General features: G+C 37.8%; 1 protein-coding gene across 2 annotated transcripts in view; it reads left to right on the top strand.

Annotated features, from left to right (window-relative positions):
- CNBD1 (cyclic nucleotide binding domain containing 1) overlaps positions 1-27456 on the top strand; it is a 695007-nt gene that overhangs the window by 484642 nt on the left and 182909 nt on the right. For both annotated transcript variants that reach the window (XM_072603626.1, XM_072603625.1), the window contains exons 7-8: positions 15948-16085; positions 21533-21665. In XM_072603626.1, the coding sequence (XP_072459727.1) occupies positions 15948-16085; positions 21533-21665 (271 nt within the window). The remainder of the gene's footprint in view (positions 1-15947; positions 16086-21532; positions 21666-27456) is intronic.

The following is a 27456-nucleotide window of genomic DNA, read 5'->3' as shown; positions in this document are numbered from 1 at the left end:
GTCTTTTTGCGTGGCGGACAGGGGAGTGGGGTGTCCCTGTGGCATGGGCCCCCTCGGGAGGCAGCAGCGGGAGGCAGTGGACAGAGGCTCCCCAAGCAGGCAGGAGCCCCGATCCATTGTTGAAGGTCTCTGCATAAACCCCCTGAGGGAACTGAGCCCCTTGTGGCAGCCCTGCCCCCACCTGAGCACCTGAACTTAATCTCACACTTAATAGCAGCCCCACCCTGCCCAAAGCCCTGAGGCTGGGAAGCAGCATTTGAATCTCAGACCCCAAGTGCTGGCTTGGCAGATCTGGAGGTGTGGTGGGGGTGGAAAGAAAACTCAGAAGGCACGTCACTGGCTGGGAAAATGCCCAGAAAAGGGAAAAAAAATAAGACTATAGAAGGTTACTTTCTTGGTGAACAGATAATTCCTCCCTTCCTTTCTGATGAGGAAGAACAATGCTTACCATCAGGGAAAGACACAAAAGTCAAGGCTTCTGTATCCCACACATCCAAAATAAATATACCATGGGCTCAGGCCATGGAAGAGCTCAAAAAGGATTTTGAAAATCAAGTAAGAGAGGTGGAGGAAAAACTGTGAAGAGAAATGAGAAAGATGAAAGAAAAGTATGAGAAGCAGGTCAACACCTTGGAGACCCCAGAAAATGCTGAAGAAAATAACACCTTGAAAAATAGACTAACTCAATTGGCAAAAGAGGTTCAAAAAGCCAATGAGGAGAAGAACGCTTTCAAAAGCAGAATTAGCCAAATGGAAAAGGAGGTTCAAAAGCTCACTGACGAAAATAGTTCTTTCAAAATTAGAATGGAACAGATGGAGGCTAATGACTTTGTGAGAAACCAAGAAATCACAGAACAAAACCAAAAGAATGACAAAATTGAAGATAATGTGAAATATCTCATTGGAAAAACAATTTACCTGGAAAATAGATCCAGGAAAGACAATTTAAAAATTATGGGGCTATCTGAAAGCCATGATGAGAAAAAGAGCCTAGACATCATCTTTCATGAAATTATCACAAGGAAAACTGCCCTGATATTCTAGAACCAGAGGGCAAAATAAGTATTCAAGGAATCCACAGATCACTGCCTGAAAGAGATCCAAAAAGAGAAACTCCTAGGAACATTGTGGCCAAATTCCAGAGTTCCCTGGTCAAGGAGAAAATATTGCAAGCAGCTAGAAAGAAACAATTCAAGTATTGTGGAAATACAATCAGGATAACACAAGATCTAGCAGCTTCTACATTAAGGGATCAAAGGGCATGGCATAGGATATTCCAGAAGTCAAAGGAACTAGGACTAAAACCAAGAATCACCTACCCAGCAAAACTGAGTATAATACTTCAGGGGAAAAATTGGTCTTTCAATGAAATAGAGGACTTTCAAGCATTCTTGATGAAAAGACCAGAGCTAAAAAGAAAATTTGACTTTCAAACACAAGAATGAAGAGAAGTATGAAAAGGTAAACAGCAAAGAGAAGTCACAAGGGACTTACTAAAGTTGAACTATTTACTTTCCTACATGGAAAGAAAATATTTGTAACTCTTGAAACTTTTCAGTATCTGGGTAGTTGGTGGGATTATACACATACACACATGCACACACACATAGAGACAGAGAGCACAGAGTGAATTGAATAGGATGGGATCATCTCTTAAAAAAATGAAATTAAGCAGTGAGAGAGAAATATATCAGGAGGAGAAAGGGAGAAATAGAATGGGGCAAATTATCTCTCATAAAAGAGGCAAGCAAAAGACTTTTTAGTGGAGGGAAAAAAAAGGGAGGTGAGAGAAAAACATGAAGTTTACTCTCATCACATTCCACTAAAGGAAGGAATAAAATGCACACTCATTTTGGTATGAAAACCTATCTTACAATACAGGAAAGTGGGGGAGAACGGGACAAGCAGGGTGGGGGGGGATGATGGAAGGGAGGGAAATGGGAGGAGGGAGCAATTTGAAGTCAACAATCTTGGGGAGGGACAGGATCCAAAGACAGAATAGAAGCAATGGGGGCAGGATAGGATGGAGGGAAATATAGTTACTCTTATGCAACATGACTATTATGGAAGTCATTTGCAAAACTACACAGATATGGCCTATATTGAATTGCTTGCCTTCCAGGGGGAATGGGTGGGGAGGGAGGGATGAGGAGAAGTTGAAACTCAAAGTTTTAGGATCAACTGTCAAGAAATGTTCTTGCTACTAGGAAATAAGAAATACAGGTAAAGGGGTATAGAAAGTTATCTGGCCCTACAGGACAAAAAAGAAGATGGGGACAAGGGAAGGGAGGGATGATAGAAGAGAGGCTAGATTGGTGATAGGGGCAATTAGAATGCTTGGTGTTTTGAGGTGGGGGGAGGGGACAAATGGGGAGAAAATTTGGAACCCCAAATTTTGTGAAAATGAATGTTAAAAGTTAAATAAATTAATAAAAAATATATAGTAAACATTGGTTCAATGACTTCATCCAAATCAGTGATAAAAGTTTCAAAGCCAAGAAGGAAGCCTCAGAACACTCATAAGGAACTCCTTTCAGCTTAGCATCAGTCCATACCTTAATCACTGAAATTTGGATGTGATCACTGAAACGTTTTTAAATACACCAAAAATGTCCCATCAGAGTGCTAGATCTAAAGACAGGTAGACCTGAGTTCAAATCCAACCAAAGATACTCTCTAGATGTACAACCCTGGGTAACCTTAATCAGTCACAATTTCCTGATCTATAAAATGGGTTTAATAATAGTACCTACCTCTCAGGGGTAGGTTGTTGTGGGGATAATGCACAATACTATTTGTGAAAGAATTTCGCACATTAAAGCATGATAGAAATGCTAGCAATTAATATATTTTTATTAATGTTAATATGGATATTAATTAATAATAATAGCAATAATCTAAATTTTCTATGCATTCTCCACAAGAATATTAAAACTTGATCAGTCATATTAATGAAATCAAAATATGCCACATCTACAGGATTCCTTTAATACAATTGCTCAATGACCCTATATAAAAAAAAAATTAGGTTAGTTACTCTAGCATGTGTTTTTTTTCCATATAAATTTATTCATTTTCAGTTTTCATCATTCATTTCCACAAAATTTTGAATCTCAAATTTTCTCCCCATCTCCCCCTGCCTCCACACCAGAACAGCATGTATTCTGATTTCCTTTTTCTCCAGTCCACTTTCTCTTCTATACTGCCCCCTCCTCTTCCCTTCAATTTTGCTGTAGGGTAAGATAGATTTCTATACCCCATTGCCTATATATCGTATTTCCTAACTGCATGTAAAAACAACTTCTAACATTCATTTTTAAAGCTTTGAGTTCCACATTCTGTCCCTTCCCCTCTCCCTACCCACCTCATTGAGAAGAGAAGCAATTCTGTAAAGGTAATAAACTTGTGGTCATGCAAAGCACCTCCATAACAAGATGTTGTGAAAGACTAACTATATTTCCCTCTATCCTGTCCCACCTTCTATTTATTCAGTTCTTTCCTTTGACCTATCCCTCTACCAAAGTGTTTGCTTCTGATTACCCCTTCCTTCAATCTGCTTTCCCTTCTATTATCCCACCCTCTCTTATCCCCTTCTCCCCTGCTTTCCTGTAGGGTAAGATAAACTTCCATACTCAATTTAGTGTATATGTTGTTCCCTCCTAAAGTCAAACCTGATGAAAGGAAGGCTCACTTATTCTCTCTCAACTTCCCCTTCTTCCCTTCCATTGTAAAAGATTTTTCTTGACTCTTTCATGTGACATGATTTACTACATTCTACCTCTCCCTTTTTCTTTCTCATAGTACATCCCTCACAGCCCTTAATTTTCTTTTTCAGGCATCATCCCTTCATATTCAGCTCACCCTATGCTCTCCCTCTCTCTCTCTCTTTCTCTCTCTCTCTCGATAAACAGATATAGATTATAGACATAGATATGCACACATAGTATATACATACATGCATATATACATACACATAAACACACATACATTTACATATATAAATATATAAAAATTATATATATGTATATATATATGTGTATATATCTATCTACCTATCTATCCATCTGTCTATCTATCTATCTATGCACATATATTCTCTCCAACCATCCTAATACTGAGAAAGGTCTCATGAGTTACAAACATCTTCTTTCCATGTAGAAATGTAAATAACTCAAGTTTAATAAGTCCCTTATGGTTTCTCTTTACTGTTTACCTTTTCTTGTGTCTCTTGATTCTAGTATTTGAAAATCAAATTTTCTATTCAGCTCTGGTCTTTTCAACAAGAATGCTTGGGAGTTGTCTATTTCACTGAAGTTACATTTCCCCCCCTGAAGTATTATACTCAGTTTTTCTGGGCAGGTGATTCTTTGTTTTAATCCTAGCTCCTTTGACCTCTAGAATATCATATTCTAAGCTCTCTGATCCTTTAGTGTAGAAGCTGCTAAGTCCTGTGTTATCCTGATTGTGTTTCCACAATACTTGAATTGTTTCTTTCTAGCTGCTTATAATATTTTCTCCTTAACCTGGGAACTACGTGTATCAGTAAGCACCCCAACATACACAGGAGGCCTACTATCACAGGTTCTTAAGTCTGGATTCATGAAAGGAAAGACAACTTTTGAGGGGTTAAAAATCACTTTAATCAAGTATATATATCATTCACGGAGCTTATGGAAATCAGTACCCTAAACTTCAGAGAAAATACAGAGAAATAAAAGATCAACAGACATGACTTCCTCTGATCATAATCAATACATACATCATAAATCAACAGGCATGTCCAACTGTCTGACCATAGTCACCAGAGAGGGAAGCACCAGCATCTGCTTAGCAGCTTCCCAGACTCTAATCTGGCACTCAAACTTTCTTCCAAAAACTAAGCCTCAAAGGGAAACCTCACCTCAGAGTCTTTATACACTTTTTAGAGCCAGAGGGCATCGCATCACTTGAGAACCAGTGCCCCATTAGCAAAGACTTGGGCCTTCCTACAAATCTTCCCAGGCCCAACAATGGGTGGGAAAGATCCTCCTTAATCACATTATTCAAAGGTATTATACTTCTTGGTATAAATAAAAACAGTGAAATGATCCTACTTTGCTTGCCCTCACATTCCACCCTTGCAGTATCCTTGGCCTTATAATCTAAATGGCCATGCATCCTGGAACAAATAGGCATTAACTTTCTTAGGTAAATACAACATAATTCACATTTGCACAATACATAACACAGTAACTTATTACCAGGGTGGCCAAATAGCTTTAAACAAACACAAAGGTATGGGCACAAAGATATAGTATCATTCTATGAGGAGAGAGCAACCAGCTCCTCCTTCCTCAATCCCAAACAGAAATGTCCAAGAAAAGTTCTCCTGGGGGTGTGTCCTTCACACCCTGTACTCTCAGGAGCATGCTCTAATGAGCCAAGTTTATCTTAACAGTGCTTCAGCCCCCACTTCCAAGTCTGAGGAATAGCTGGACAACAAAGTCATCAGGGTGGGATCTGTGGGGGTACTTGGCACTCTTTTCCCCTCCCCCCCCACCATAGGCAACTCTACCCTTGGGTCCCAAATTGTCCCAGAAGAACACTGCAAATAAGTGCACTCAGTGCCGCACAGTTCCCAATCTTGCCCCAGGACTGTACTCCAAACTCCTGGGTTCTGCCTCCTCTGGCAGGAGTCAGCTGCTTCCAGCTCCCACTTGGGTCTGTGAACTGGTAGCTCTTTTTCCTGTTCTTCTCACCTCACCAAGGTTAGCATAGAGGCCATTCTCCACTTCTGCTGAGTGGTTCAGCACTCAATTTTTAGCTCCTGTTCCAAGGCTCTGCATAAAATACAATCTCAGGGCATTCACCCCTCCAACACAGTCCAGAGCTGGACACAAACCCAGGCTCTGGCCACTCCCACCTCCCAGGTCTCCACAGAATCACAGCCACCACAATTGTGAAACAATAGACAATCATCACAGTCCCTATAATTTCCTTCTAATTTATGCAAATCCTGCCAACTATGCCATAATGAATTAGTAAGCATCCCAACATACACAGGGGGGCTTGCTACCACAGGTTCTTTGATCTGCTTCTCTAAAAGGAAATACAACCTTTGAGGGGTTAACTATCACTTTAATCAAGCACAGGTATCAGAGAAAATCAAAATCAAAATTTTAGAGAAAATAAAGAGAAATCAATCATTACATACATAGACAGTTATCAGAGAGGGAAGCACCAAATTTTGGGTTTTAGCCAGGGACTCCCTAGCAGCTTCCTAGAGTTTCTTTCACCAAAGAAACACTTTTAGTCAGTAAGCCCTAAAGTAAAACCTCAACTCAGAGTATTTGTACATTTTTTAGAGCCAGAGGGCATAACCCTCTGACCTAGTGCCTCAATGGAAAGAACAAAAGGTACTTGGGACCTTCCTACAAAACAATTCCCGTAATCAGGTTTCCCTCATTGGGCAGACCCACCTCCTTAATCAAATTATTTAATCATAGGCACTTTAGTAAAACAAAAACAGCAAAAGATCCTAATTTGGTTGCTATCATAGTGGGCCTTCCTACAAATCTTCCCAGGTCCAATAATAGATGGGAAAGATCCTCCTTAGTCACATTATTCAGAGGCATTATATTTCTTGGTATAAACAAAAACAGCAGAAAAATCCTATTTTGCTTGCCCCCACACTATGGAATTTGGCTACAATATTCCTAGGAGTTTTGGTTCTGGGATATCTTTCAGGAGGTGATTGGTGGATTATTTCCATTTCTATTTTACCCTCTGGTTCTAGACTATCAGGGCAGTTTTCCTTGATAATTTCTCAAAAGATTTTTAGGCTCTTTTTTTGATCATGGCTTTCAGTTATTCCAATAATTTTTAAGTTATCTCTTCTGGATCCATTTTCCAGGTCAGCTGTTTTTCCCATGAGATATTTCACATTGCCTTCTATTTTTCATTCCTTTGGTTTTGTTTTATAATTTGTTGATTTCTCATAAAGTCATTAGCTTCCATTTGCCCCATTCTAATTTTTAAAGAATTATTTTGTTCATTGAGCTTTTGGACCTCTTTTTCCATTTGGCCCATTCTGGTTTTTATGTTTATTTGTTTATTTTTGTTTTCAACATTCATTTCCACAAAATTTTGAGTTCCAAATGTTCTCCCTATCTCTCCCCTCCCCTACCCCATAACACCTTGTATTCTGATTACTCATTCCTTCAATATGCTCTCCCATCTATCACAGCCCTCCCTTCCTTTATTCTCATTTTCTCTCTTGTAGGGCAAAAGAGATTCTATACCCCATTACCTGCGTATCTTATTTCCCAGTTGTATGCAAAAGCAATTGTCAACATTCATTCCTAATACTTTGAATTCCAACTTCTCTCCCTTCTTCCCTCCCTACTCATCACCACTGAGAAGGCAAGCAATTCAATATAGGGTATATATGTGCAGTTTTGCAAAAGGCTTCCATAATACTCATGTTTTGTAAGACTTACTATATTTCCCTCCATCCTATCCTGCCCCCCCATTTTTTCTATTCTCTTTTGACCTTGTCCCTCTGCAAAAGTGTTTACTTCTGATTACTCTCTTCTCCCATTTGCCCTACCTTCTGTCATCCCCCTCAACCCACTTGTCCCCTTCTCTCCTCCCCTTCTGTACTGCAAGGCAAACTTTCATACCAAAGTGAGTGAGCATGTCATTCCCTCCTTAAGTCAAATGTGAAGAGAGTAAGCTTCACTTTTTCCTCTCGTCTCCTCCCTTTTTTCTTCTACTGAAAAAACTTTTTCTTGCCTCCTTTATGAGTGACAATTTTCCCCATTCCATTTCTCCCTTTCTCCTTCCAATACATTTCTCTCTAAACCCTCAATCTTAATTTTTTTAGGTATCATCCCTTCTTATTCAACTCACCCTGTGCTCTGTCTACATATGCATGTGTGTGTGTGTGTGTGTGTGTGTGTTTGTATAATCCCTCCCACTTCCCAAATACTGAGAAAAGTCTCAAGAGTTACAAATATCTTTCCATGTAGTTGTACACAGTTCAACTTTAGAAAGTCTTTTATGATTTCTCTTTCCTGTTTACTTTTTCATGCTTCTCTTGATTCTTGTGTTTGAAAGTCAAATTTCAATCCAGTTCTGGTGTTTTCATCAAGAATACTTCAAAGTTCTCTATTTCATTGAATGACCATTTTTTCCCCTGAAGTATTATACTCAGTTTTGCTGGGTAGGTGATTCTTGGTTTCAATCCAACTTTCTTTGAGTTCTGGAATATCACATCCTAAGTAAGCCTTTCAATTCCTTAATGTAGAAGCTACCAGATCCTCTGTTATCTTGACTGTATTTCCACAATACTCAAATTGTTTCTTTCTAGCTGCTTGCAATATTTTCTCCTTACCTTGAGAACTCTGGAATTTGACCACAGTGTTCCTAGGAGTTTCTCTTTTTGGATCTCTTTCAGGACGTGAGTGGTGGATTCTTTCAATATTTATTTTGCCCTCTGGTTCTAGAACATCAGGGCAGTTTCTCCTGATAATTTCATGAAAGATGATGTCTAGGTTCTTTTTTCCATCATGGCTTTCAGGTAGTACCATCATTTTTTAATTGTCTCTCTTGGATTTATTTTCCTGGTAAGTTGTTTTTCCAATGAGATATTTCACATTATCTTCTATTTTTTTCATTATTTTGGTTTTGTTTTGTAATTTCTGGGCTTCTCATAAAGTCACTAGCTTCCATCTGCTCCATTCTAATTTTTAAAGAACTATTTTCCTCAGTGAACTTTTGAACCTCTTTTTCCATTTGGCTGATTCTGCTCTTTAAAGCTTTCTTCTCCTCATTGCCTTTTTGGACCTCTTTTGCCAATTGCATTAGCCTATTTTTACACATGTTATTTTCTTCAGCATTTCTTGGAGTCTCCTTTAGAAAGTTGTTGACTCGCTTTTCATGATTTTCTTGCAGCGCTCTCATTTCTCTTCCCAATTTTTCTTCCACCTCTCTTACTTGATTTTCAAAATCCTTTTTGAGCTCTTCCATTGCCTGGGATCATTTCATATTTATTTTGGAGATTTTGGATGCAGAAGCCTTGACTTCTTCTGATGTTATGCTTTGTTCTTCCTCATCTGAAAGGATGGAAGAAAATACCTGTTCACCAAGAAAGTAGCCTTCTGTAGTCATGTTTTTTCTACCTTTTTTGGGCATTTCCCAGCCAGTTACTTGATTTTTGAGTCCTTTGTCAAGAGGAGGGTATAGTCTGGGGAGCTGTAAGTTCTTAGTTCCTCCAAGATGGCACAATCAAGGGAAAGGAGTTTACTCCTCTCCTGACCTGCACACTGGCCTCAGAGGAACCAAAAACTTTTCTGTCCAGAGTCTGAAATTGGAATTTCCTCACCAAAATGGCCTCCAGCTCCACCACTGGGCAGAGCTGAGGGCTGAGAATCAGATCAGTGGCTAAATTCCTCCAGGAGCTTTAGGCAGAGGTCTCCCAGGGCTGCCACTTAGGCCTGAGATTCAGATCAGATGTTCAATCCCCCCAGGGGATCTAGAGTGAGGGCTCTAAAAATGGCAGCTGCCACTGTAGTGCCTGGTGTTGGAGGTCCAGACCATGCTTCCCTCTCCTGGGTGAAGGAGCCCTCCCACTGACCTTTGAATTTATTTGTGGCATTTGTGGGTTGAGCAATATGAGAACTGCTGCCAGTGGCACCCTGAAGTCTGTTCCAGGTCCTGTCCCTGCTGCTCTATGCTGGTCTGTGCTCCATGGTGGTCTGCACTCCACGCACTAGGCTGTTCTGTGCTCAGCATGCTGGGCTGGTCTGCTGCTCATTCTGCTTTTTTAAGGCATTCTTCTATTCATTGGGTTTTGGGACCTCTTTTGCCATTTGGGTTAGTCTAATTTTAAAGCTGTTATTTTCTTCAGGATTTTTTTTTTTTTTTGGTTTCCTTTAGCAGGCTGTTCACCTGTTTTTCATGATTTTCTTGCATCACTCTCATTTTTCTTCCCAATTCATGCTCTACTTCTCTTATTTGTTTTTCAAAATCCTTTTTGAGCTCTTCCCTGGCCTGACATCAATTCATATTTTTCTTAGGGGTTTTGAATGTAGGAATTTGTACTTTGTTGTCTTCTTCTGGCTGTATGCTTTGATCTTCCTCTTCACCAATAACATAAGAAAATAACTCTTCACCAAGAAAGTAGGAATCTATAATCAGTTCCTTCTTCCCCATTTGCTTATTTTGTCAGTCAATTACTACAATATTCCTAGGAGTTTCTCTTTTCAGGTCTCTTTCAGGACGTGACTGGTGGATTCTTTCAATATTTATTTTGCCCTCTGGTTCTAGAATATCAGGGCAGTTTCTCCTGATAATTTCATGAAAGATGATGTCTAGGTTCTTTTTTCCATCATGGCTTTCAGGTAGTCCCATCATTTTTAAATTAAGCTTTATTAAGTGGAGGGCTCAAGAAGAAACCTCTGTTTCAGCACTGGCTGCAGTTTTCCTGGGGCTGGGGCAGGTGCTGGACCAGGCTGCCCTCTCAGCCAGGTGGGAGACCCTTCCCCCTTCCAATTGAAGCTGTCTTTAGCATTTGTGGGTTGAGAAGTCAAGAATTCACAGCAGTCCCAGGAGATTCAGTCCCCTAAGGCCTGCTCCTGCTTTGTCTGCACCAGTATGTCCCATACTGAACTGTGATCTGCTCCCAGCCAGGTGCAGTAGAGCCTTCCCATTGACCTTCCAGATGATCTTGGGCTAAAAATTTGCTTCAATCTGCCATTTTGTGGCTTCTGCTTCTCTAGAATTTGTTTAATCATTTTTTTTTTTATTAAACTTTTAACATTTATTTTCACACAATTTTGGGTTACAAATTTTATCCCTTTTTTTCCCCCTCCCCCCCCAGACCCAAGTTTTCTAATTGCCCCTGTGACCTATCTGCTCTCTCCTCTATCCTCCCTGCCTGCCCTTGTCTCCTTCTTCTCTTTTGTCCTGTAGGGCCGGATAGCTTTCTTGACCCCTTAACCTGTATTTCTTGTTACCCAGTGGTAAGAACATTACATTTGCTCCTAACACTTTGAGTTCCAACTTCTTTAGCTCCCTCCCTCTCTACCCCTTCCCCTTGGAAGACAGGCAGTTCAATATAGGCCATATCTGTTTAGTTTTGCAAATGATTTCCATACTAGTTGTGTTGTATAAGACTAACTATATTTCCCTCCATCCTGTCCTGTCCCCCATTACTTCTATTTTCTTATGGTCCTTTCCCTCCCCATGAGTGTCGACCTCGTATTGCATTCTCCTCCCCATGCCCTCCCCTCTATCCTCCCCCCCTTCCTGCTTGAGCCCCTGTCCCCCACTCTCCTGTATTATGAGATAGGTTTTCCTATCAGAATGAGTGTGCATTATATTCTTTCCTTTAGTGGAATGTGATGAGAGTAGATCTCATGTTTTTCTCTTGCCTCCCCTCTTTATCCCACCACTAATAAGTCTTTTGCTTGCCTCTTTTATGAGAGATAATTTGCCCCATATAACTTCTCCCTTTCTCCTCCCAATATTTCTCTCTCACTGCTTGATTTCATTTTTTTTTTTTTAGTATATGATCCCATCCTCTTCAATTCACTCTGTGCACTCTGTCTCTATGTATGTGTGCATGTGTGCATGTGTACTCCCACCCAGTGCTCAGATACTGAAATGTTTCAAGAGTTATAAATATTGTCTTTCCATGTAGGAATGTAAACAGTTCAACTTTAGTAAGTCCCTTATGATTTCTCTTTGCTGTTCACCTTTTTATGGTTCTCTTCATTCTTGTGTTAGAAAGTCAAATTTTCTTTCCAGCTCTGGTCTTTTCATCAGGAAAATTTGAAAGTCTTCTATTTCATTGAAAGACCATTTTTTCTCCTGAAGTATTATACTCAGTTTTGCTGGGTAGGTGATTCTTGGCTTCAGTCCTAGTTCCTTTGACTTCTGGAATATCCTATTCCATTCCCTTCTCTCCCTCAATATAGAAGGTGCCAGATCTTGTACTATCCTGATTGTATTTCCACAATACTTGAATTGTTTCTTTCTAGCTGCTTGCAATATTTTCTCCTTCACCTGGGAATTCTGGAATTTGGCCACAATACTCCTAGGAGTTTCTCTTTTTGGATCTCTTTCATGCGGTGTTCTGTGGATTCCTTGAATATTTATTTTGCCTTCTGGTTCTAGAATCTCAGGGCAGTTTTCCTTGATAATTTCGTGGAGGATGATGTCTAGGCTCTTCTTTTGATCATGGTTTTCAGGTAGTCCCAGAATTTTTACATTGTCTCTCCTGATTCTATTTTCCAGGTCAGTTGTTTTTCCAATAAGATATTTCACATTATCTTCCATTTTTCGAATCTGCGTGGTATGTTCTGAGATATCTGTCTTTCTCGAAAAGTCCAAAGCTTCCATCTGTACCATTCCAGATTTGAAAGATCTATTTTCTTCAGTAAGCTTTTGAATCTCCTTTTCCATTTGGTTAATTCTGCTTTTGAAAGCATTCTTCTCCTCATTGGCCCCTTGCACCTCCCTTGCCAGCTGAGTTAGGCTAGTTCTCAAGGTGCCAATTTCTTCAAGATTTTTTTGGTTCTCCTTTAGCAGGGAGCTGATCTGTTTTTCATGCTTCTCCCTTATCCCTCTCATTTCCCTTCCCAGTCTTTCCTCCATCTCTCTAACTTGATTTTCAAAATTCCTCTTGAGCTCTTCCATGGCCCGAGCCCATTGGGTGGGCTGGGACACAGGATCCTCGATTTCTGTGTCTTTGCCTGATGGCAAGCATTGTTCCTCCCCTTCAGAAAGGAAGGGAGGAAGTTTTTTTTCAGCGATAAAGTACCCTTCAGTAGTTTTATTTCTTTTCCCTTTTCTTGGCATTGTCTCCACCTAGTGGCCTGACCTCTGAATGTTCTCCTCACACCCACCTCGCCTCCTGGTCCTCCCAGCCAGCATTTGGGGACTGAGATTCAAATGCTGCTTCCCGCCTTAGGATTTTTGGCGGGGGCAGGGCTGCTATTCAGTGTGAGAATTAAGTTCAGGTGCTGAGGTCAGGGGCAGGGCCGCCTCTCTGGCTCAATTCTCTAAGGAGGTTTATGCACAGACCTTCCACAATGGATCCAGGCTCCCGTCCATTTGGGGAGCTCCCATCCGCAGCCGCCTCTCAGCCCCCACCTCCCAGGGGGGCCTGAGCTATGGGGGCACCTCACTCCCCTCTCAACCTGCCAAAGAGACTCTCTCACCTACCCCCGTCAGTCACCTGTTGGTGGGGGGCCCATGCAGCTGCTGAAGATCCCGCCTCCGGATCCCTCTCAGAACTTTGTCTCTTGGAGCCGCGGCCGCCGTCGCCGCTGCAGGTCCGGGCTGGGCACCGTGTCTGCAGCGCGACGGACCTTTTGCGAGAGGTTTGCAGGTCCCTCTGTGGGTGGGGGGTCCCGCGTGGCCGCTGGAGACTCCGTTCCGCAGCCCTCTCTGATCTCTTTCCCACGGTGTCGCTGCCGCGGCAGGGCTGCTCTCCTCTTCCCGCCCCGGCGCCCAGTCCCGGGCGCGAAGGTCTCCCCGCAAGAGGTTTGCAGGTCTCTCCGGAACAGAAATCTCCCTCGCTCCAATATTCCATGGTCTCTGGGTGCAGAATTCGCCCTGGGTTAGTCCCCTCTGCCGTTCTGTGGTTTGTGGGTTCGGAGCTATGTGTATGTGCGTCTTTCTACTTCGCCATCTTGGCTCCGCCCCCCGAAAAGTATCTTTTCATATCACTTCTTTGTAATTTTATAATTTTCTTTGTAATTTTGAAACATTCATTTTCTATTGTTCTGTCATTATTCTTTTAATTTACATGTATACTTAGTCATTATATATATATATATACATATATATGTATATATGTATATATATACATGTATATATATATATAATTTTCTTGTCCTTGCTTTACTTTGCATTAGTACATATAAATCTTTCAAGGATTCTCTGTATTCTTCATATTTATAATTTTTATAGCACATTATATTGCATCACATTCATGCACAACACTTAGTCTGTTCCCTAATTGGCATCTACTTTGCTTTCAGTCCTTTGTGAATCAGTGCTGTTATAATATTTAGGTGTATTTGGAAATCTTTTTTTTTTTGATTAATGGCATTCTTGGTGCATATGCTTAATAGTAGAATCTCTGGATGAAAGGTTATGAACATTTTAGTCACTTTATTTGCATAACTGAAATTGCTTTTCAGAAGGATTGTAGTCATTTGTAGCTCTACCAGCAATGCATTAGTGTGCATGGATTCATTTCAAAGTCCTCTTACTTCTTCACTGAATCATTTTAATATTCAACAAGTCCTTCCTAAATGATTTTTCACATATCTATTTCCTTTTCCCCATACACAGGGTCACATGGTCACTTGGTCTGACCATGCCACTTTTTGTTCAACAATTTTCCAGTTTTAGTATTGCTTCAAAGATTAAAAAAAAAGAAAAGAAAAGAAAAAACCTTCTGACTGTGTTCAAGTCCCACACATAGTGTGTGTGTGTGTGTGTGTGTGTGTGTGTGTGTGTGTGTGTGTGTGTGTGTGTGTGTAAGGCTAACATTTCTTCCTTTTGTGTCTCCCTTTCATGCAAGTTTTGTTCCAAATAAATTATATCTCTAGTTTTTCTTTTCTCCTGATTTCAGCCTGCATTTTCCCCCCTAAGGTAAATTGTCCACCCAACCCTGTAATGCACACTCTACTGATTTCTGTCTTTTGAAGTCTTCTTCAGGTTTTTTTAACCTCCTCCTTTCAGCCTTCTCTGATTTCTCAATAGATGGAAGAGAACTTTTTGTCTTTAAATTTTCTTAGGTTGATCCAGTCTTCCCTTTTCACTATCACATTCTACCTTGTATGATGCTTATTTTATGCGTGTGTATGTGTATAAACATACATATCTGTGTATACACACATATATTTATATGTGGGTAGATATATATATACATACACATGTACATAGGTAGATAGAGAGATAGATATACCCTTCTTTTAGAGAAGAGAGAGATATATACCTATCTATATATCTGTCTATATCTATATATCTATCTATCCACCCTGCTCTTTGATTGTAAGTTTATTGATGGAAAGTATTATATAATTTTTAACCTTTGTATTTTCAGTGACTAACACAGGACCATAATTGTGATTAATATATTTGAGAAATGAATTGAATTGTGTTGGGGGTGTAAGCTCAGTTCCATGTGGACAGTCTTGGGCAGGAAAAAGTGAGGACTTCTAACCTCAGAGTTCTCATGAGGCCCCCCAGGGAACAGCTGGGAATTGAGGCATGAGATATGGGCTATCTCGTTCATTTCCGCCTCTTCCCCGTGGGAAACTTGCTGAGGAGAGCATCCCACCCTCGAGATTAATCTATGGTCTGAGCATACCTATTGTTGTCTAGCTAAGGTCTGAGAACAGGCACGATATTCAGGTGCAAACTAAGCAGCGGGAGAGCTTAAGTAGGGTCAGGAAAGCCTGAAGGCGCTCTTTGCGCTAAAGGGCCCTTAGAGGGCAGAGGGTCCCTCCCCTCTCCCCTCTCCCATGCTCCCATTCTCTTGCTGTAAGATCTTTGCCTCCTTAGGAGGAGGAGGAGGATTCCTCTCTCCTGAGGAAGAATTCACCCTGCACATGTAACCAAGACCCTGAATAAAGCCTAACGCTTGTTTGACTCTGGAAAGTCTCTTCTCTCATACGTTTATCCGGTTTGGCCAGCCGAAGACCTGGACGACAGGTAAGGAAAGACTCGGGTAGCCCATCGCCCTCTAGGCCTGACAGAATTGAAATAGTGTAAAACAATCTAGTCATGTACTATGTGAGTCTGACCCTTCAGTAGTAGTATTGCAGTTCAGACACAGATTACTTTATTAGATCTTCCCCTAGTCCGGTGTCACCACTACTGCTTCTACACATTATTATAATTTTAAATGCTATAGTAAGTCACTTCTCCTTTTGTTTTCTTCACAGCTGGGTCCCTGGAATGGCTTTGGCACACTGATAGAATTGCCTGAACCTAAGATGGGTTCAAATCTTTATGCTCTTACCATGGAAGATGATTGTCAACTTCTTAAAATCAATGCAAAGGAGTATGCCAAGGTTAAAAAGGTATGGTGAGCATATTCCCTGGTGTAAAATAGTCTTATATGATATAAAAGATAATAACATTATAAATTACATAATTATGTTAAATGTTAGATAATGTAATGCATCATATATTATCATATGTATATATGTATCTGTAAACATAGACATATATAGTTGTATATAATTTTTCTTAGTCATATATACTTGTACATATATAATATTGTGTATAATAAAAAATTCAATGAATTATGCAATATAATATATAGTATATTATAATATATCATATTTTATATTCTATTATTACTAAAATATAATATAATATATTATCTTATATGTATATATAAACATATCATTATATTTATTTACATATGCACATATATTATATAATATGTCACATATTATATAATATGCCATTGAATGAATTGTATTATATATCTGACTATATCTTATTATACCATATTATAATATATCATTATCTTATATAATATAAATTGTAATGTATTATATATTATATAACATGATATGCAATATGTTGATCTATATGTGTATATAAATATTGCATGTATAGATATATACTTATGCACATGCATATCTATCTGTCTATCTATGATGACATGTCTGTATTACACATTCATGTATTAGGGAGTCCTATTCTGTGTATACCACAGTACAGTCAGATCTAATGGGACTCACTTTTATTTTTGGCCAATTCAGATTCAATAAATATTAAATACCTTTATTCTAGAAGAAGCAGTATGCATTGAGAAGAATCATTACTGTAAATAGTGTGGGATTGTTAGCAGTACATTCATTTGAAACATCAGATCTCCTCAGATTTCATATTTGTAAGCATTAGAGTTCAGATTTGTGTGGGATATGAAGGCAGTGAAGTTTTAGGATTCATCTCTGCAGAGGTAGATAGTGTTAGAGACATCCTTCAAAGTACAAAAATCCCTGAGGATTGTGTCAATGCAGTGACCATTAAAATACACAAACAAATATAGGTTCTCCCTCTGATTCATCTGAAGGAGTCTCAGGTGTTTGCTAAACTTGATTATCAAGGCATGATGTCTAATCAGGGGTAAAACAGAGGATTAGTGGAAAGTTGCTTTTCAACTAAGCTATGACTATCAATACCCTATTATGGCATTTATTTTCCTAGTACTCCTAACACTTCTCAGAAGTTTTAAAATAATGATGCCAGTAATCTGTTGAACAGGGCAACAATTACACAGATAGTAAAATATCATGATCCTGTCTCCTTTACCCCATGAACTTCCTGGAGTACACATAGCCTCTACAGGGTAGCCAGCTTTCTGATAATATTGCCTTGCAGAATGTGAAAAGTGAATTTTGGACAAAAAAGAAATTGTTTCTGGGGTATATTGTTGTACCCTGCTATGAAGTTTAAGGGGAGTGCTAGAAGGCAAAATGCCCTGGAAACCACCTCTCCTACTCCCATAATGACCTCACTGGATAATGTTTACATTGTTTTGATAATATTTGCTATTACTTTATAGGAGAGCCTCCATTTGTTGGGACTATAATAATAATAATAATCTAACTTTATGTGGTACTTTCATATTGACCCAAGAGAGTGCAAATGTTGTCTCCGTTTTATAGAAGAGAAAGCAGACTCAGTAATGGTGAGTTAAACGTGGCTCCATGGCTGTTGAAGATGTCATTTGATCCTGAATCTCCTGACCATAGATTCATTGTTGTTTCTGCTTTATCACATGGTCTCTCCATTGCAACGTTTAAGAAGGAAGGAAAGAAACAAGCATTTATTAAGCACCTACTATGTGCAAAGCGTTGTGCTAAGCCCTTTACAAATGGTATCTCTTTAATTCTTACAATGACCTTACAAGGTAGGTGCTGTTGCTGTCCTTATCTTCAGGTGAAGAACCTGAGGCAGAGAGAGGTTAAGTGACTTACCCAGGTTCTTACAGCTAGTAAATGTCTGAACATTGATATGAACTCAGGTTTTCCTGATCCCAGGCCCAACATATTATCACATGAGATATTAAGAAGCACTTGACTGTGCATGCTATGTAGTAAGCACTACAGAAAACCTTATTCCCATTCCTTCCCTCCTCTATTCATTGTACTATGTGGTAGCTGTTCACAAGGTGGCAATCCTATTTCTTACAGACCCTGAAGACTCATACTTTCTTTGATCACTTTTTCCTTCTTTTTTCTACTCTTATTAGTAATCCTAGTACAGCAGGATCCTTCCATCATGGAACAAATACTTTTGGCTCATTAACTGGTTATATCTTGTTCCCATGATGTAACCTGTGTTGCTTTCTCATTTCATTCAAGTCTTTCCTCACTCTACTCCATTCTCCACTCTACTTCATCCTCAAATAAGCTGGCAAGTCAATTTTCCTAAAGCACAAATCTGACCATTTCACACTCTACCTGCCCTTCGCCATTCAATCAAATCCAGTGCTCCCTTACTCAAATCAGAGTCAAGTTCAAGTCATGTCATCATCTTGATGTCATGCTCCTCGCTATATATGTATACGTGTGTATACATACACACGTATACACACATACAAATACATGTGACTTTTAAAGCCCTTAGGACCTTCATAATCTGATTTATTCTTATCTTTCTTCTCTTATACATTACTTCCACCATGTCCTCTTTGGTCCAGGGATATTGACTTTCCTGCTATTGCTTGCACACAGTACTCCATTTACTGACTCTTCATATTTTCATTGGCTGTCTCTCATGCTTGAAGGACATCTTCCTCCTGGATCACCATGCTCTATCTCCCCTTCCCCTCCTTTATTTCTGCCTTTTGCTTTCCTGGCTTTCTTCAGATCTCAGCTAAGGTCTTACCTTTCTATGATAAGACTTTCCTTGTCCTCTTTGATCTTAGTGCTTTTCCCCTAAGATCATCTCCACTTTACCCCACATATATCCTAGTTGTACATCACTCTTTCCATATTTTCTCCCTTATTAGACTGTGATCTCCTTTTATCTTTCTTTGTATTCCTAGCACATTGCCTGACACATTACATATGGCACTTAATAAATGCTAGTTGACGATGTCTAAGCCTATTATTCTTTTCACCAAGTGACCCTAATGGAGCAAAACTGTAATAACTAGGGCTATAATTTTCAAAGTTAGAGCTCTATTTTTCGAGTGTCACAGACAAATGACATTTTTTTCTTTTAAAATGTCTCTCTACAGTTTCCTGAAATAAATAGATGAATGAATGAATAACTGAATACATAATCTGGAATACAAAAGTACAAAACATGGTGTCTGCTTTCCAGAAGTTTACAATATGATTGAGATACACCACAAATACACATGTACACATAGACATAATGATAATTAGAAAGATAGATATATTAAGTGCCAAATATAGAAACCAATAATAATAGCATTTCAGAATTGAGAGAGAACACCATGGAATGAGATAGTCAGGGAAAGTTCCAAGAAGGTGGGATTTAAGCTGAACTTTAAAGAACTTTTTAAGGAGTTGTGTGTATAGGATGACTGACAATAAGCATTCTAGATAGCCAGAACAGAAGGGAAAAAAAAAGATAGGAGATAGGAATGGCCAAGTATCCACTGACTTCTAGTAAATCAGCATGGCTAAAAGTGGAGAGTTATTTTTATGGAAATCATAGGATCATAGGATTACTAATTTAGAGTTAGAGAGTATCTAACTAAATCACCTCATTTAACATATGAGGAAATTGATGCCCAGAGTGATTAAAGAAATTGCCACTGGCCACACAGCTAGTGGAAAAGCTGAGATGGGAGCCCAGGTCATCTGACTCTTTCTGCTATGTCATGCCGAATTATTATAGTTTTCAATCATCATTTGTTTCCTATGACAGTCCTGATTTTATGACAACAAAATATTCTTTCTAACAAGAGTCTTACAATAACAATTACTTTGTATTCAGAGCTTTGTTTCCAGGAGTATCATCCAAAGAAGAATAGTGGAACAGTTGCTTAGAAGGTAGGTTTTAATTCATGTTAGGGAAGATCTGAAAGACAATTGGGAGTCATTAAAATTTTTGAGTATGGGAATAACATGAAATCAATCTGTTAAGAAAATTGATATTACATGATTACCATTGCATTGTGGAGGACTGTGAGGGGCAAAGTAGCAGGGACCCTTCCCCTCCATTTACACTGAAACTGTATTTGTTAAAGTCCTTATTCTCTTCTACTTGTTTATTGCCTCTGATTTTGAGCTGTCTTTTCTCTAAACCAGTCTGAATACTCCTAATAAAACTAATCTTTCTATAATACTTTGATCAAAATCTTAAATACATAGCAGGCACTCAATAAAGACTTTAGTTGGTTGATTTATAGTATATCAATAATTATTAAGACTTATTTTATAAATTAATTCAATTTGATTTCTCTCTATTTTCTTGTTAATACACATTAATTAAGTACTTGATATGTGTTAGGCATGATATTTGCTATACCATAACCTCCTAAACAGCATCCCCCCCTCCCATTTCCAGAATATATTTAAATAAGGCAACATTGCTAATTATTTATGCTTGCATATAGTGTCTACTTGACTAGATTTCCAAGGTCTATTGCAGGGATGGGGAAACTTCAGCCTTGAGACCACATGTGACCCTCTAGGTCCTCAGCTGTGGTCCTCTGACTGAATCCAAACTTCACAGAACAGGATTTGTGCTGTAAAACACCTAAGGACCTAGAAGGCCACATGTGGCCTTGAGGCCATAGGTTTCCCATTCCTGGTCTATAGCCATAGTAAGTTCCTCAAGATCAGGAAGGAGAAATTATTTATTTTTTCCTTTCATTCATATCCTGTAACACAGGACTTCTTGAACAGTTAGCATTCCTTGAATGCTTAAAGTATAATAGGGACCAGAGAGTTAAGTCAACAGGCAGGGATATTTACCTCAAGAATTTACAAATTTTTGTGTCAGAAGAACAGAAGCATGATGTGAATTGGACATTGAAATTATTAATCCTGAAGCTGAAATCTGCTTTTTAGGAAAATTGTTTTGATTTTCAGAGTGGCAGCTTTTTATTTCAAAGTATTACTGTTTCAGTTTTGAGCCTGAGAAGATGAACTTTTGAATTTGATCTGATAGAATGATGGAATTATTAAAAACAAACAATGAAATTTTTTAAAAAATGGAATGCCATGTACAAGGATTTGCAAAGTGAAAAGTGAGGAAAGAGGGAAACAGAATTTAATTAGCATGCCTATACTTATAATTCTTAGAAAGTATAAACATGTTCACCTCTCTGTGGTAATAAAAGTGATGCTTTTACAGTAAATGCCATTCCTTCAGTATGTGTTAGATTCTACTGAATTCTAACCAGGCAAAGACTGTTTTTTTTCCTTTGCCAACCTCCATAGTTGTAGTCCATTTTTTTTCCTATTTTCTTCTTGCTATCTTCTTTTTTACCTGGTGATGAATAATCTGTACATTCATTCTCTTTCAGGAACAAGCTAAAATGGAAAAACTTATAAGGGAGCAGCTAATCCATAAGTGCCCCTATTATCGAAATTGGCCTAAGCTTTCTGTAGATGAGTTAACTGTTCACATTAAATGGAGGCGATATCCTCCTGGACATGGTAAGTTCCATCCTTTAATTTGTGCATTACATTTCCAAAGTATTGCCATGGTGAGACGTAGATTAAAAAGAGTAACAGATGAGATTTTTGCAGAATTCTCAAAATTGATCACTTTCTTAAGCAATTTTATATTAGTCCAGGGCATTCATTGTGGTAGACAGTCAATAAATATTTGTTGAATAAATTGATAATTTCCATACAAGTTTAATTTGTTACAGAAATTACTGCTGGTCATTTAAACACAATGCCAATAAAACATCTGTTAAGCATCAACTACATGATACTGTAATAGATGCTAGGGATACAAAGATAAAAACAATAGATCCTGTCCTTAAGGCCTTTATATTCTTTGTGTAAAGATGACATAATATGTATAGAAATGAGTAAAGGCACAGTAAAGTCAGGTATTAGAGAGCTCTTTTACTAGGGGTTGGGCATTAGAAAGATTAGAAATCGTATCTGAGGAGGAAGTAGCTGAGAATTGAAGTGAGGGAAGGATTCTAAGAAGATGAAGGAGAAATGCATTCTGGATATGTTGGATATATACACATACACACACATATATCTATATATCTATATTTATATTATATCTGTATCTATATCTATCTATATACATACATAGTGTGTGTGTGTGTGTGTGTGTGTGTGTGTGTGTGTGTATGGCAGATATAGTGTTGAATTCACAGAAAAGCTAACAATACTGTTTGGCTAGGATTAAGAGTTCTATTCAGAAGAAATCTGAATGATAACAATATGATGATAATTCATGTCTTTTTAAAGCAATTTAAGTTTACAGATTTTTACAGTTTTGCAAATTCTCATGAGAATCCTGTGGAGGTAGGTACTGTGAATGTAATTATTCTGTCAATATCTCTCATAAGACACAAAGATACCTGGCACATGTTGGAGTGGGGAGGTGGGCAATAGTTTCACTTTTCTAGTTTTGTCCCTACTTGAATAATCTGAGAATTTCACTAACACCACCCAGCATTTTGTGATCAATTGTCCTTGTATGCATAGTCTTCACAAAACAAAACAAAAATAAAAGGAAAGGAAATTTATTTTGAAATGAATTCATTCATCCATCTATTTATTCATCTATGTTTTCATTTTTATATTTATATTCTCAGATAATCTGAGAATTTCACTTTATAATACCACCCAGTGCTTTGTGATCAGCTCTCCTTGGATGCATACTCTTCACAAAACTCAAAAGGAAAAGGAAAGCAGGGAAAGGTCAGGAAAAAACAAATACAATTTTATGTTAGAGCTCATAGAAATACCCATCAGTGTGCAATCCTTCCCCAGAGACTGACTTGACCATAGCTAGCCATTTAATAGGCAGAGCTTCTACCTACAATTCTCTAGTGTGGCTCCTTAGAACGTTTCCTCCTGAGACTCCTTGGAAGATGGCCCTGGTCAGCTGTTCTGTGTGCCTTATCTCTCCTCTGCACAAGTCAATCCACTGTTCTCTTCTGCTTTCATCAGATATTATGAGGTTTTGTTCCTTCTGCTGTCCAGTGTCCTGGATAGTATGTCATTCTTCCTGAAGTTTTTTGTAGCTCAGAGCAGATTTTGATCTGCAGCTTTCCTTGGCTGCTCTCTCATGCTTGTGCCTCAGTCAGAGGTCTTTTCCAAATTTTTGTTGGATTCTCTAGTCCTCCTTCTCATTAGCACCCCATCCCCTTTACCCATTTATTGTAGCATTGTCAAACAGTGGAAACTGCTCCAAATTTCCCCTTTGCATTATAGGTACCTTAATCTTGTTCTCATGGGACACATTATCACCCCTTTCTAAAGCCTGAGTCCCTTTGGGGCTCACTGAGTATAGTTATATAAATTACGTAGAGATACTTCCCTCAATTGCCAGACTAGGAGAGTGAGACTGTGAGGATGACCAGAGCACTCCAATTGCCTAGAACTAACCTTAATCATATTACAAAGAGACAATTTTACATAATTCTCTATGAAACTTCCAAAACTCTATTTTACAGATAGGATAATTGAGATAAAAAGAGATTAAATGATTTCCATTTCTATTTTCATCCTCAAGCTACCTGGTAATTACTTGAACATCTGCATGTATTATGTCTCCAGTAGAATGTCAACAACCTTGAAGCCAGTGGCTATAACCTTTTCTGAATTCCCATTTCTTAGCGTATAATACTATGTACACAGTGAGTGACCAATAAATATTTGTTGGATTAAATTGGAAATGAGAAACAGATTTGATTAAAAAAAATTGTTTATTATTCCACTTAATGCTGTGTGTGGGAGAGAAAAAAATACATTTATCAGATTTTAGAGCTGTATGTGGCCAGATTCAGTAACATTAAATAATATAGGCTGTTAAAAGAATGTCAACTAAATTCCATATGTTATCCAAAATAATCTTCCAGTAATCTTCTTATTACTCTCCATTTGATTTATGTAATTACTGGACTGGTCTGACAGAGATAATAATTTAGAAAGACATTAACTCTCAGAAATACATTATTATATAAATGAACCACTGTTATTTCAGAAGATAAAATTCTATTCATTTGGTAACTAAAATACCTAATTGGGTATTCATGACATGTTTGACCTAATGTAGCATGTTTCTATTTGCTGTTTGTGATATTATGTGAAAAAATGTAATGGAATTATGTTGTGAAATTGGGGCATATGAACTTTTCTGAAAGCAGAGTGATCATTAATAATGAATAGAACCTCATTCTGTAAATCAGAAAATGTTGTGGTAGGAGGTTTAACTTTTCTAAGGACTACATCTTTGGTGTCTAAAGTATCAGTTGGGTTGTTGCATCAGCTTTCATTTCCAGATCTTTCAAATAAAATTTCTATAAATCAGTGTGAGAACATGGGAATGGAATTTAAGATGCATTGAGATATTTTAGACATGTAATGTCTTGTCTGGAATGGAATGGAATCCAGAATGTGTTTCTTGTGTATGTCTTTCACATGATGCACAGAACCTTGGTACATTTGTTGGTTTTGCTTTTTCACTCCAGCAAAATCCTGCCTCTTTCTCTTCACCTAAATAATTTGAATTTTTAATGATCTGATACCACCCAGTGGTTGCTGACTAATTTCTTCATAGGCACACCATTCACCAACTCGAAAGAGAAAAAAAAGGACATTTTCACAAAATAAATAAACTCCTATTAGAACCCATAAAATTGACAATACACATCATTAGTCAGATTTACTTTTTAGCTATAAGATTAGGGAGATTCAATAACCCTTTGAGTCTAGTTTCCTTATCTACAAAAATGAGATTAATATTTCTATCTGATCTACCTCACAGAATGGTTATGAGGAGCAAGTGAGATAATGTATATGAAAAGGTTTTGGAACTATGAAAACATGTTATAGATTTAAAGAGGAATGATATCAAAAGTATGCCAAGTATATGAATCAATGATACTGATGATCTTGTGATGTTCCCTATTACTTGGCATAAATCAAGATCTTTCAAAATTGTATTAGTCTAGAAAGAAAATTAAGAATGTGTAAGAGGAAGCTTTTTTTGTGAAGATAATTGATCATCAATAGTAATTGTTAAATATCAATCTGAATTATTAGTGCTCAAAGAACATACTATTAGTCACATTTAGAAAACCATTGAAATGTTTTAATTGACTAAATCTATTTTCCTTTTCTCAGCATCACAATTCTAAGAAAAAAAAGTCCTTTAAATAAATATTCATAATAAAGAAAAACTAATTTCTGCATGTCATATATGTATATATCTATATCTACATAGACATGTATATAGTAGGTATTCTAGTATCATGGGCTAGGTCCAAGTCTTTCAAAGTCATTTGCCTTTACAATGTTGTTACTGTACACATTGTTCTCCTGATTCTATTCGCTCTTCATCGTTTTGTATGAATATTTTCAGGTTTCTCTGAAACCATCCCCTTCCTCATTTTTTATGGCACACACAACAGTATTCTACTAAACTCATATACCATCCTTTGTTCAGTCTTCCCCTAGTTGATAGATATCATTTACTTTCTTGTTAACTGCCACCACAAAAGAGCTGCTGTAAATATTTTTGTGCATATGGATGCTTTTGCTCTTTAATCACTTTGGAATATGTATACCTAAATATGGTATCACTTGGTCAAAGGGTAAGCTAGTTATTAACTTTGGGGCATAATTTTAAATTGCTTTCCATAATGGATGGATCAGTCCCCAACTCCCGTGATAGTGCATTCATTGGTTCATTTCCCCAGTCTTTCCTATACTTGTCATTTCCTTTTTTTGTCAGTTTTGCTAATCTGGCGAATATATAGTACTCATTTATTTAATCTAATTTGTATGTTCCTAATTATAAGATGTTTAGAGAACTTTTTTCTTATGGCTATTGATAACATAAATTTCTTTGTGAGAAAGCTGCCTACCTCTAATCCTCATATATGAAGCCCATTTCTTATTTATCTTGGAAATGAAATCTTTATCATAGAATCTTGTTACAAAGACTTTTGGAAAATCTTTTTAAACCTTGTTTCATACAGAAATGGTAAACCCAAAGGTGATGCTGTTTTTGTTTTGTTTTGGTGAACATCTCAGAAAATAATGACAAATTACATAATTTTGTGGTACTCTTCCATGATTATGGCAAATTCATTCAAATGTTACTTCCATACCCTCTCTGTAACTCATATATTTATCTTCTTGTGAACCTTCCACAGTAGCATTTATCTAATGGGAAAAATGCTTTCTCTAAGTTTCTTAATATTTCAAAAGTTTTAGTGTACCTTGTCTATTGACTAGCCTTTGATCTTGCCATGTGGCTGATGCACCTCATTTTGTAATTATGCACAAGGCTGCTGATATGTTTTATAACAACTGTTATATATAATTCTTCCAGGATAACATGTTCATCATATTTATTTGCCCTTTGCATTCAATTCCTCAGAGATGACTGTATTCAATAAATGGCATCTTCACAGGGTCACTAGAAGAATATTGGTATTAGGAAGAGGGATCTTCATTTCACAAGAAGAATTAAAATTATATTTTTATTAAACAGATGCACAATTGAATAAAAGCATACTTCCATGGAATATTTCTCATTATTTGGAGGTCATTGTGCTGGAGAAGCACTATAGGAGAGAAGTTCTGTAGGATTTTTTAAAATTAACATAAACAATGGAATAGACTTCATAAGTGGACTGAAGCAAAATTATGTGTGAGGCAAAGTTTGTGTGGAAATTTCTCCATTCTCATTTGGCACCTTTAAATTATATCATAATTTCTCCTTAGACAGCTGATACCTCCCAAGCATGTGATCTGCCCATGTGGGTGTGCCCTTCCTGATTATTGATCTGTGCTCTAGACTCATAAGGTTTCTGCTCCCCATTCGTGTTCTCTGTCCAAGAGTGTCAAGATTCTTCTCTGCTAGGTGACAAACAATCTGAGAAACTGATTGATGTTATTATTTTAAAGGGCACTGATATGTTAATAGAAGTCCTGGATTAAAATTTTAAAGGGAACTCAATTTTAAAAATAAATATTTATACTTGTTTGAATTTAGGAAACTGGAGAGAAATATAGGATAATTCTGTTAAACTAAAAGAACAGAATTTACCTATAAAGTTGAAGAAGGAGATTCCTCCTTTGAAGAAAAGGTTCTTCATCCAAACTTCAACATACAATAGGAGGATTTGAAAAGACAGAATATAAAGAGAGAAATAAGCTCATGGCTATTTTATTATGGTGCCCAGTTACTGGATCAGAAGTTACCAGTTAGTACTGGTAAACTGGTAAAATGCAACCAATT

Source organism: Notamacropus eugenii, chromosome 4, assembly GCF_028372415.1.
Source record: "Notamacropus eugenii isolate mMacEug1 chromosome 4, mMacEug1.pri_v2, whole genome shotgun sequence".
Lineage (NCBI taxonomy): Eukaryota > Metazoa > Chordata > Mammalia > Diprotodontia > Macropodidae > Notamacropus > Notamacropus eugenii.
Note: the sequence above shows the minus strand (reverse complement) of the source record. Positions and strands in the feature narration are given on the sequence as shown.